At 39.0% G+C, this 13,196-nt stretch overlaps 1 protein-coding gene across 2 annotated transcripts in view; it reads left to right on the forward strand.

Moving 5' to 3' along the window:
- The window catches only part of LOC115897719 (chromobox protein homolog 3-like), a 685,812-nt gene that overhangs the window by 645,189 nt on the left and 27,427 nt on the right, over nt 1–13,196 (forward strand). The window contains exons 3-4 of one of the 2 annotated variants that reach the window (XM_030931639.1): nt 8,034–8,179; nt 8,397–9,024. The exons of the other annotated variant lie outside the window; for it this stretch is intronic. Coding sequence (XP_030787499.1) covers nt 8,144–8,179; nt 8,397–8,801 — 441 coding nt within the window. The 5' untranslated portion in view covers nt 8,034–8,143 and the 3' untranslated portion in view covers nt 8,802–9,024. Of the gene's footprint in view, nt 1–8,033; nt 8,180–8,396; nt 9,025–13,196 lie in introns of those variants that run through there. 2 annotated transcript variants of the gene reach the window in all.

Below are 13,196 nucleotides of genomic sequence, written 5' to 3' on the forward strand. Positions count from 1 at the left end.
CCCTCTGCTGGGAGCCAATCTGCTGAATAAGCCCATATTAGCAGAAAGAGATGGGGTGACTCCAATGCAAGGATGTTTTTGTCATTTATTGTATCATTTAGCTTCAGAGGAATGCAGAATTTTCAAGGCAGGAGCTTGGATTTGACTATGGAGAACAGGTCTAATGGAGATTAATTTGTGTGATTGATATTTTCAGTTTTCAGGAATTCTTGACATACGATGATGAGGTCCTGAAGTATGGAAAGGCATCAAGGGTTTGTGACATTTATTTTTAAAGAAAAGTTCTCATTATTAGGAGGCTAATGCATTACTCACTTTTAAAAGCCTTGGAAGAGGGTTGAGGGCTGGATCTTTGGGACCTCAGACAGGTATCCATACAGCAACAAAAAGAAAAACAGTCTCGGTTTTATGTATAAAAAGAAGAGAAAAATAATCTTTCCAAAAGTACAGAAATTCAAACCTAGATGTCTCATCTACTCTGTGATGAAAAGCAGCAGCAAGGTTGACTGTTGGAGAAATTATCGATAAAGGAAGGTAAGAGCAGTAGGCAAGGAGACTCAGAGCTACCATGGGAACAGATGGAAAGTGTGAAATTATTGTTTTTACTGAGGAAAGCTTGCTATGTTCCGGGAGCTGTAGAAAACACAAGCTCCCTGCCATTATGAGATCTGCCATCTACATGAAGAGACAAAAGAAAGGCGAGTGTTAAATAGCAAAAAGTGTGTAAGTCCCAATGCCAAATACAGAAGATATTTCATAACTGAGTGAAAGGTAGGCTCAGAGACTAACATGAGGGGGCTCCAGACATGGAAGAGGGATCTTCTGGCTAAAGTAACTGGAGAAGAATCCATAAAGGTGGGGGCCAAGGAGCCAGATTTTAAAGAAGAGAATGAGCATCAGGAGGTAGGGAGAGCACCTAGGGAGGAGGTGGGGAAGAGGGGCACAGCTTGCACCCATCTGGAGGATTTAGCAAACATGAAGAACACACAGGAAGTTTTTGCTCTGCATTTTCCTTTTCCAAGGAGCATGGGAACATTCAGCCTATATCAAGTTATTCAGGGGAAGACTCACCATGAAGCAAACTAGGGGAGAAAGAGGAAAGTGAAGAAAATTTACACTTATTGACCACCTCCTTAAGCTCGCCATATGCTAGACATTTTAAATGTATAACCATTTAGTCCTTAAAATAAAAATACCAAAATCAATAGCCCTACATAGGTTATTGCTCTCAATTTACAGAAGAGGAAACAGATCTAGAGAAGTTAAGCACTTTGCTTGTGGTCACAGAGCAAGTAAGTAGAAATGCTAGGAAGCGGTGGAGGTGTTGAGTGTGACCGAAGGCAAAAATGCAGACAGGCCTGGACATTCCTTAGAGGTGTTATTCCAATGTCCTCCAGCTTTGCCCTATGAGAGCTTTTCTTTCCTGGACCCACAATTACATGACATCATAGTATTTCAGAGCTAAAGGTGTCCTTAGAGAAGTGCCAGGCGTAGCAGCTCATACTTGTAAACCCCAACAGTTTAGGAGGCCAGGACAGGCAGATGACTTGGGGCCAGAAGTTGGAGACCAGCCTGGGAAACACAGTAAAACCCCATCTCTACAAAAAAAATTTTAAAATTAGCAGGCATGGTGATGCACACGTGTAGCCTCAGCTACTTGGGAGGCTGAGATGGGAGAATCACTTGAGCCCATTAGGCCAAGGCTTCAATGAGCTATGATCATGCCACTGCACTGTAGCCTGGGCAATACAGCAAGACCCCGTATTTAAAAAAAAAAAAAATGTCCAAACCCCTCCCTTTACTTGCAAGAACACAGGAGAGCTCAGAGAGATGAGCCTGTGTGTGTGCCAAGGGTCATGCAGTCAGCAAAGGGCAGCGCTCAGAATCCAGCCTTCATCCGTGCTCCATATGTATGAGCCAGCCCTGTGAGTGACTGGGTAAGGAGGACGGGCGGTGATGTGTGTTGGCTTTGGACGCTTGTAGAAGGCGTTCAGCTTCCTGTCAGTTGTCTGCATCACCCCTTGACAGAGACACAGGAGTGTCTGCCAATCTCAAATCCTAACGAATCCCTGCTATCTTTGGCTTTGGGAAAAAAGTGTGGTTCAGGGTGGCAGAGCATGCCTTTTGCTCATGTGGCTCTTCTCTACCCTGAGCCAAAGGATTCACTGAAAAACAGAGCGGGCCAGAGACTCACAGCTCTTCACCCTCACACCCATCTCAGGCCATCGGGAGAAGAGCCAAGTAGATGGATCCCTGGCAATTGCAAGCATTTGTCTCAAGATTTCAATCTAAAGATTGCAAGCAAAATATTGTCAAGAAATAAGGCTCATTATAGGTAGGTTTACTGAGGGCAAATTGACCCGGGATAAATGGTGGCTGCGTTCTTGAGTTTCCAGCTTCTAAACACAGATCCTAAGAAGCAGGTTAAAGGTCAGTTGGAAGGTCAGTACAGAGATCCTGTCTTCATCATTGGGGTCTTTGGTCACTGAATAGAGAGTCAACAGATCAGCCCTCACCCTGGGAGAGTGGGGACGCAGTTTCTGTTGGAGAGAAAGCTACTGATGGTTCTTGAAGCCAAGTAGACTAGGAAATAGTGTATGGGCTACTTTTCTTCAGCCCAAAGGCCAGTCACCACCAAATATTACTCCCAGGGACTTGGCCTGAAATGCTGCCATAGTTGGCAAAAACTACTCTAAATGGCTATCAGTTCCCTCCCAACACACACATAGATAGACACACACACACACACACACACACACACACACACACACACACACACACACAAAATGAGGAAAGACTGTGCATGCTACATTGAAATAATTGAAGACTTTCTTGATCCAGTAATCTCAAACTACTGAAAACTTTATAATTTCTGTTAAATTAGAATGACCATGTAGACAGTTTTATTTGAACCAAATCTTAGACTTTAAAACTACTCCAGCGCAGGTTTTTCTTTTCCTTTGGGGACTTATTCTATCGACTTCTGGGCAGTTTTACAGGGCTTCTGCCAGCTAAATGAAGATGGTTTCATCTACCTGCCAGCCATCTCCACTAACAGTAAGTGCATAAATATAATACTACATTAAAGCCAAGAGCTTCTCCTCTCCTCTTTTAAATTTAGAAATGAGACCAGATCAGCCAAAAAAATAAACAACTACCAGACAAATGTTCTAGTTTCAGCTCTGCCCCAACTTAGGGTTTCCTTATATTACATAGCAAGTATCTAGTAAATTGAGTAATATAGAAAAAGTCTAGATCAGGGCTCCCAACTGGGATACTGAAGTGAAGCGATGAATGGAAAACCTTTTCCTAGTCCCTAACTTCTGTGACACATTACCCACAAAATCTACAGATATTTTCAATGAGAATGAATGTGTAATTCAATGGCACTGACCCATCCCCACCCCTTCAGTTGAACTACGTCACTGAGGACTGGGTGAGAGTAGCCAAAGCTAATGAGAACAAAGAATATCACTTTCTTATAAAATGGAGAGGAGCTCCTTGGCCTTTGTCAGTCAACTAAAGTCTCATTCTCAACTTCCTCTAGAATTTTCAAAATATAATTTTTAAGTATGGTCCAAGATTATCTGGATAACAACCTTTGTCTTTCACTTGTCTCAGTAGATCAATTCTTCCTGAAGTGTTCTGCAAATCTCAGTCTTCTTGGATTTCAGTTTCAGTCTCTCTCAGTGAGGAAACTTTATACCTAACTACATCTTAGTACTAAGATGGAGACCATCTAATACAATATTGTACTTTACTCAAGACTGGCTTCTCAAAGCATGGTGCATAATGGTGGAATTGGTTGTTCTCAAAATCACCAAATAAACAGTACCTGAGATAATCCATTTTAGTCAAGCATTTGGAGGAAAATATACTTTTGTATGAAAATAATTACAAATATATAGAGTATGGTATAGAAGAGAAGCAAAATATCTATGAGTGTCAAGACAAAAATGAAGGTTACAAAGAAATTTTTGATCAGCCAATTTGAAGCTATATACCAGACCACCATGGGTTGTATGCTCACTGTTGTCTGTGGGAGATAGACCACGCAGGGAAGGGGGACATGTCTCCTCTCTTCTGCCATGTATAGTACTTTAATGGAGAAATCTGAGAAATACTGACATCATTTTTACAGTAAGAATATTTTAGAGTAAGAAAAATGGTTGCTTCATGAAAGCCCTGGAGCCATGTTTCTGCAAGAGTGCTCCACTTACCACTAGCTATACAGAAACGATTTTAGGAAATACATGTAATTAGCACTTCATATTTTAATGTATTTGAATATTTTTTCTCTGTTTATGGCAAGTTATGCACATGTTCCTCATTTTAAAATTTGTCTTTAACTTAAATGAGCTGAGCAAAAAGAAAAAGATTAAATAATATGACACATAGTAAAAGATACAATAAAATCGTGAAGGTGGTATGTGAATGAATTTAAACAAATGCTATAGTAATTTTATTTTTATTTAAATTTACATTTATAAAATAATTTAATAATTTACAATATTATAAAATATAACCTACCTTTATAATATTCCTCTACTTAATAACATTAAGAAATGCCATACTGGGTCAGTCCCATGACCTAATTATTAGATCTAAAAATAGCTCCAAATAATATTTATTTTCTCATAAATTTATTGAGCATCTACTACATACTATGGAGACAGACCTTATCTAGAGACCTTAAAGGAGCTACAAGTACAATGAGAAAAAAGACTCATGCCAAACTCGTGCAATCAAGGTCATCATTTTGATGATGGCAAGACCCAAAAGGTTCTAAGAGACCAGATGCAGTAACAAATAAGTGTGCTAAATTTGGGGCCAAAGAAGGCATTACAGAGTAGGTGACCCTGGAGTTTAAAGCTTAAAAAGCAACGTAAGTTTACAGAGAGCAGTACATTCAAAGGCATAGCTGCCTTTCATAAAAGCAATGACAAAAGTTAATGAATAAAACTTAAACATATGTAGGTTGTTTTTAACAGTTTCTGACTTTAGTTCCAGAATGGATTACCCTATTTCTAGTTCTTTCCCAGTCCAAAAAATGGTCATAGCTGTCATTTTTACGGAAGAAGTTTTAGGGGAGTGGGTAGTTTCCTTTCTTGTGTATGTAGCCTCTTTGTAACATTCAGGGCATGTCTGGTGTCTTCAGATGTACCTTTTGCTGAAAGGGACCAAAGTTTATGAGAATAAAGAGCCTTGAACAGGGCAGACCATCAGCACACCTTGAGTCACATCCCCTCCTTCTCACAGAATACCTACCTCCCCTGGGTTCTTTACTCATCCGAATGCCATTCCTTTTTTAAGAGGACATCTGAGCCCTAATTTTAAAATGTTTTAAACTTATCCAATCCTGGTTCATAACTCTCTTTCCTGGAAACGCGAAGGACATTCTCATCTAGTTATCTAGTGATTTCAAGGCAGTAAGACTCAAATTCTCTACCGAATTATAAGCCAGTGAAGTTCAGGGACCAACACACAACATAGAATTTCTCACAGATTGCAATGCTGTGCTGAACTTCATTTATTTTGGAGTTTGAGATGCTATAACTCAAACAAGAAAGCTGGTCAAAAAGAAAGATGTGAATCCTAGCACTTTGGGAGGCTGAGGCAGGATGATTGCTTGAGTCCAGGAGTTCAAGACCAGCCTGGTCAACAAAGTGAGACAAGAAGGGAGGAGAGGGGAGGAGAGGAGAGGAGGGGACAGAAGGGGAGGAGAGGAGAGGAGGGGACAGAAGGGGAGGAAGGGAGGAAGGGAGGAAGGAAGAGAGAGAAAGAGGGAAGAGAGAGAGAAAGGAAGAAAGATTTTAAAAGAGAAAAAGAAGGATCTGAGATGTGACTCAGCAGCAAACACCTTAAAGATTTGAACTTCTATACACAGTCAACCCACAAACCTCCCCCTACGTCTATTACCAAAATAAAAGGGTAGGACACCTGCTCTTTCTCCACTATCATTACCACCACATAATAATATGCATGTCCTCTTAATTTCCTCCCTCCTACTGCTTAAATGTACCTTGATGCTTTCAGACACAAACAAAATTAGCACTCAATACGTCAAGGCTATAGAAAGATGCAGAAGTCAACTCTCAGAGAGCTTATTTATTAGTTGAGACAAGAATGTACATAACTATAATACAAGACAGAAAATAAGTCTAAACAAGAAATCCACAGGCATGTGGACAAAATAAACCATTAGTTCTAAACAAACAGCCATCAAAATGTTGAGGAAGGTAGAACAATTGAAGCTAGAACCTTCCTATAGACTGAACCTTCTAGAGATGACTATGTCACCAGGGACCCAAACCCAAACTTGGGCAGGGCAGCAAATGCTACTCACAGAATATTAACTATAAACTGATTTAATTTCTTATTGTGTGACAGTGACTCATTCACCAAAACATACCTGGTCAGCACTTTAGGGTCTGTAGTTCTATAAGTCAATAAGTCTGTAAGTCAATACATTGGTAAGAAGCTCTAGGGAAGAGATCGCCAGACCTATTCTTGGTAGGAAGGTTTTCTTTTAGACGTGATCTGTGATAACTTTTTTTTTTTTTTTTTTTTTTTTTTTTTTTTTTTTTTTTTTGAGACAGATTCTCACTCTGTCGCTCAGGCTGGAGTGCAGTGGCCAGATCTCAGCTCACTGTAAGCTCCGCCTCCCGGGTTTACGCCATTCTCCTGCCTCAGCCTCCCAAGTAGCTGGGACTATAGGCGCCCGCCACCACGCCCAGCTAGTTTTTTGTATTTTTTAGTAGAGACAGGGTTTCACCGTGTTAGCCAGGATGTGATAACTCTTTTACCCACAACGAAGAGCATCCAAGGAGTACATTCTTGGTTCTCACTAAAGATTTGGTGAATACAAAAAAGGTTAAAGGATGGAAGACTCCATAATGACCTCTTCTTTAGAAACAACTTGGAATAGAATGAATTCTGTTTCCAAGGACCCTTGGGAAAATTTCCTTTGCATGAACTCCAAGAGTCAGAGAAATCAAGTGGATTTGAATGTTGTCCTTCCCACTTCTGGGGACTCAAAACTGCCTCCTCCTTCCCCAAATCTCTTTTGTTATTGAAGAGGCAGACACCAGAATTTCATATATCTACATTCCTTTCCTTTCGAATATCAGAAATGGCTAATGACATGGCAATAATAGGACATCTGATAACTTAACCCCATTTGCATCGCAATTCTCCCAGGATAGACCTCCTTTCCAGAAATGGGCCTTAAGGAAATTCCAAATATATGTGGGCCTGTAAATCTGAGTTATTGACCTGGCATGCAACTCCATCTGCCACCTACTATAACTCAATGCCAAGCATCTCACAAATTGAAAACTCATTAGGACGTCTGCAGACGTCTTTGCTCTCCTCATATAAAAGGTGACAGAAAATATTCTCAATTGGCAACCCTTACGTCCATCACAACCCCAGCCGCTATAACTACACGCATGAATATCTTTGTAAAACTGATCCAAAGAGCAGCTAGAAATACCTTTTTGGATAGTCATCTGAGTCTGCCTTACTGTCTTCCTCACTTGCCAGCTCTTCATCATCCTTAGCGTCCCCACCCAGAACTGAGCATAGTGCCTGACACATAGTGGGTGCTCAGAAATAGAAATAACGGAGAAATAATTCTACTAATTGTTTATCTGATATATTTTCCCAAACTCAGTTTAGTTTAACCCCAATATCAAAAAGTTACCTAAGTTTATTTGGTCCAGATCAAATCATAGATGGGACAAAGTTGAACATGATGCCCAATTATAATCAATACAAGTGGAAGGCAGTGAATGTCTCTAGAGTTGGCTGTTGTAGCACTGTATGAACCCACCTAATATACTCCATAGCTCAATAGCATTTGTGTATATACAAATAATGGATACTCATTCCATAGTTATATATACACAACTATTATTTGTGTATATACAAATTGTTGAATTCTTACCTTAGGTCCTCAAAACTTGGCATTAGAACTTGATTTATCTGGCTTAATATGGCTACTGACAATTTCGTTATGTATTTATTGCAAGGACTGTGTACCACATCTGGAAACCGTGTGACCAAACAGGTCTAGTAGATATGAGGGATGGGAGAATTGAAGAATAGAAAGTAGCCCTGCTATGCCAGTGAAGTTGGCATAATGTGTGCTCTGTCTTCCAATGTGAACAGAATTTCTGTAAGTATGGTGTTTTTATTCTAATTTCTTTCTATAGCTATCTAACAGTTATTCCTCTCTGAAGTGAACAAATGTACTTTTTTAAAAAAAAATGCAATACCAACGCTTACCAGACAACTATCATATTCCTGACATTGGCCTATATGTTTAACATTCATTCACTTACATAACCTCTCAACAGCCTTTTCAAGTAAGTAATATTTTCCCCATTTTATAGACTAAGAAAGTGAGGCTCCGAGATGCTGACAATACTTGGGAACCTGAAGAAAATTTAGATTGTCCAGAGTTGATTGAAGCATTTCTTAACTCTCAGAAAGCTGGCAGAGAAAAAGATGGTACAAAAAGAAAATCTTTATCTGACAGTGAATCTGATGACAGCAAATCAAAGAAGAAAAGAGATGCTGACAAACCAAGAGGATATGCCAGAGGTCTTGATCCTGAAAGAATAATTGGTGCCACAGACAGCAGTGGAGAATTGATGTTTCTTATGAAATGGAAAGATTCAGATGAGGCAGACTTGGTGCTGGCGAAAGAGGCAAATATGAAGTGTCCTCAAATTGTAATTGCTTTTTATGAAGAGAGACTAACTTGGCATTCTTGTCCAGAAGATGAAGCTCAATAATTGTTCACATTGTTTTTATATATATATATATATATATATATATATATATATAATTTGGGTCTTGGATTTTGATTTACTAGTGTGATGAAATAACTACATCCTAATGAAAATCAAGTTTGATATGTTTGTTTTGAAAGTAGCGTTGGAAGAGTTGTTGGGGGTTTTTTTTGCATCCATAGCACTGGTTACTTTGAACAAATAAATAAAAGCTTTCTGTAGTTACTTCCTTTATCAAAAAAAAAAAAAAAAAAAGAAACTTACCAAATGTCACAGAATTCACTAACAGATGAGGGATTCAAACAATTCACTTTGATTCCTACTCATGCCCATCACATTACCTTTTAACTGACTTTTAAAGAAAATAAAAATGGTGCTTGTTGTAGCCACCAACAACAGGTTGAAATAACCTTCAAAGGAAAAATTGAAAACGTAAGCTCTTCTTCACACTAGAACAGTAGCGTTAGTAACAGCAGAATGGAGAGGCTGAAATGAATGAGTACCCTTATTTTCAAGACCAGAGAAGAAAGACAGAGAATGAGCTATATTCTGGAGGTATGGATGTGCAACAAAGAAAGCAAGCTTACTTCCAGTATCACTTATTCCATCCTCTCTACACTTTTATAGTACCTCTGAACATCAAGATGTTTACCCTAGACCACGCACCCATGGTTCTTACAAGAAATCTCAATTTATTGTCAACAAATTAATGGTAGTTACCTCCTCCAAAAAGATACACAAAATGCACATTCTTGAGGTCCCTGGTATTATCCACCTTCCTATATTTCAAGACTAACAAGAGTCTTTTAACAACTTCTCCCAGAGACATTGCCAGAAAACAGCTTGTTTCTGGGCCTGGCCTGGCCAACCCGTATAGGTTAGTTGTTTTCAACCCCAGAAACACATGAGAATGACCTGAAGAACTGTTTTAAATACTCATTTCCTGGGCCTCATTCCCAGAGGTTCTGATTCAGTTGGCCTGAGGTGGGTTTTGGCCACTGGCATTTTTTCATTCTGTCCAGGTTGTTTCCATGTGCAGCCAGGATTGAGAACCACTGGCTGTCACCCCCTGCCCCACCCCTGCCACTGGCATGCATACTCCCATCATCTAATATCCCAAACTGCTGGAAAATGCTAGAGATTGATGATGGGCCAATTACCCACTCTTCTTGAACATTCTCCTTTTCTCCTCTTTTACTTCCCACATCTCTTTCTTTTGCTAAAATGCTTCACTCAAAAACTGCATTCAAAAATTCTCATAGGCAAGTAGTTCAGACAGGAAAGAAATACCCTACTTACCTGCCCCACATATATTCCCACTTTTGCCTATATTTATACTATAATACTTTCAGATAGCTAATGGGAAGATTAAGCTCCCAAGAATCCTTGAAGAAAATATCCAAATAATTTGGAGACTTGCTTGCTTGTTCCATAGACTTAATTGCCTGCAGGGACAATATGGTAGTTGTGAACTTTCACTTAGGGAGGATTGTGACAATGCCAGATTGCCTTAGCCTCTCAGAGGGGCATAATGCTAGGCTCCTGGGAGTATCCAAAAGCAGAGAAAGAGATACCGCAATCATCCAGATCAAGTCACCATCCTTGTATGTGTGTGCGGTCCGATAGTCACTGTGCTGTGTGATGGGATCCATAGAGTCTGCACGAGCTAGAGCCACCACATACAGAAAATTCAGGATCTAAATGAAAATTCCACTTATAAACATGAGAAGATCTGTGACAGCATATTATAAAACCCTAATTAATGGAGGAAAGAAAGGAAGGAATTACATATAGACAAATTTTGATCCCAACACTTCAGGCTGTCTTTCTCATTGAATCATTACACTTACACAACTATTTCCATTTCACAGATGAAGGAACTTAGGCTCAGAAAAGTTAACCTGCATCAATAAGCACTTGGGTAGAAAACCCACATTCAAATCCTGACAGCCTTACCGCCTATGAGCCATGTGATCTTGGATAAGTTTTTTTTTTTTTTTCTGAGTTTCTGTTTCCCTACCTGTAAAATGTAAAGGTAATAAGATCTCCTATTCAGTTGAAGTGAAAATTAAGTAAAAATATAAATGTAATGAAGCAATAAAAACTCATTAAGTAATCCCTGTCTAAAAGGTTATAGTATCTGGAATTTATGCAAGATAGTATAACAAGGGTCACAGCAAAGCAATAAACTCGGGTCTGTGAAACTCCATTCCCTTTCTACAACACAAGACACTGGAGACCAAAACAATTCAAAGGAAAACATGATGAGGTACATTGAGAAATTCAGGGAATACTCCAAAGCTGAAGAGGTAAGAAGTTAGCTAAGCATCAAAAAAAAAGAATTTAGGTAAGTAAGACTTTTATGTTCTTCACTTTGGGGGCTGGGCTAATCCCAGAAATATCCCTTTTTGGTAAGTAACATCAGAAATTATATTCAATTGCTCTTTTGATAGACAGCTACAAACTTTAGCATGATGTTAAGCAGTTATGACAAAGAGCAGAGAACAAAAAATTAGGATGGTAAAATCACCAATCCCGAGTCCAAATCCCTCTGCTAAATCTATTAACACGCCAGTCATTTGTTCTTCAAGTTCTGGTTACTCTGGGACAGGCCTCACAAAGGGCGAGTCATGGCCACACTTCTAAGGTCAGACGCAGAGAGACCAGAGCCCCTGGAAACTCTTGACATCTGTGAAGTCTGTGAGTCAAAGGGCACATCTCGGAGTGTGCCTGCTCTTGCAGCTACCTTCCAAGGTGCCTGAACCACTCCTCTTAATGAACTCCACATGCTGCCAGTTATTTATAGCATCACCCCAGTGTGTGTTTTGTTAAAGCCTCTAGATCATATTTCTGAGCTTTGTAAGTCAATTTCCTACTATTGGCCCATGAAATTTTGCCTCCCTTTCCTCCTCCTCCACTTTCTTGGAAATCCATGGCTAACTATACAAACAAATGTACAGGCTTATCAAAATACTTTGAAGTCATTATTTGCCTTCTTTGTTTTTCTTATGAATCCTTAAGTGTGAATTTCTAGAGCATCATCTTCCTGGAAACTTACATCTGACAGGGCAATTCAACAGAAGGGTAATTCAGTTGAAAGAGCAGAAAAGGAAGATTCTAAGGAGACAGGCAAGGTGGTCAGCTAACTTAGCTCTTATGTGAATGGAAACTAAGACAGAAAAAAATGCAGCAGGAAAGAAAAAAAAAAAATCTTTAGACAAAAGAACAAAAAAAAGCAGAGGCCAAAGAGGCTGAAGTAAATAATTAAACTAAAAAATACCCACAGAAAATGCAGAAGCTAAAAAGAAGAGAACCTCCTCTCTGATGGCATAAAACAGAAAGCAGCCAAGTCTGTGTGACACCACGTCTTACCAGTCCTTATCTCCCTTCTGGTAAAATGTAGAGGGAAACTTTTACCAACATTTTATAAATGCATGTATTTTAGCAACTCTAGAAACACATTTTCCAAATGGAAAGAATTCCACTCCATCCCATTTTAAAAACATATTTCAATAAGTGCAAATGCTTTTTTTTTGAAGACGTGAAATCTTGTACTGGTTGTTGTTTCTCTCTTAGCACAATCGGAAAACAGCGGAATACTTAATTATGGGAAGTTTCAATTATCTCAGGTGTCAACATTCCATAGGTTGGTGTGGGGGCAGTTTTTATATTGTATAATACAAAGCATACTAAATAGAATAAATGGAAATTTAGAGTCACAATTATACCATCAACTTATGTCTTCTGTTTTAAGCATTTTAAACTACCTCTATTCTTACGTTGATTTTTTGAAGAATTATTTTCTAAAGAAAACTGCTTTCTGATATTGGCCCAGGTGGGCTCTCTGTGATATCTTTGGCCATGGTAGTCCATTTTTCCTAATAACTTTGTTAATGTCCTGAGAAAAACCAGAAATTTGAATAGGTAGGATATGGGGTATATGATATTATGACTTCTTGTAACTTACATTGTGTACAAATGGCTCGTAATATCTGTCTACTGATAAAAATATAATCTCAACATTTTAAGAAGTCTAAGTACATATTAGGATAACTTTCCTCAATTTCTTTGTGTTAATAGGATATAAAGAACAGGATTTCCCAGAAGAAGAGAAATTTTTATCCCAGTAATCCATAAGTTTTTGTTTTCGCTTGGTTTTGGTTTTTGCTAAGATTCACAGAATTTACTATGTTCCAGGCACTAGTGCCTTTCTCATTTAATTCATATTACAATCTTGAGTTAGATATTATGACATTTTATAGACAATAAAATGGGGTGTAGAGAGACATATCCAGAGCTGCACAGCTAGTGGGCATCTGAGCAGGAGAGGAGCGTGACTCCAGGGCCTCAGCGTGTAATCCCCTACACCTGCCACATGGGTTTACATTTCCAGCTGCT

Source organism: Rhinopithecus roxellana, chromosome 5 (genome assembly GCF_007565055.1).
Source record: "Rhinopithecus roxellana isolate Shanxi Qingling chromosome 5, ASM756505v1, whole genome shotgun sequence".
NCBI lineage: Eukaryota > Metazoa > Chordata > Mammalia > Primates > Cercopithecidae > Rhinopithecus > Rhinopithecus roxellana.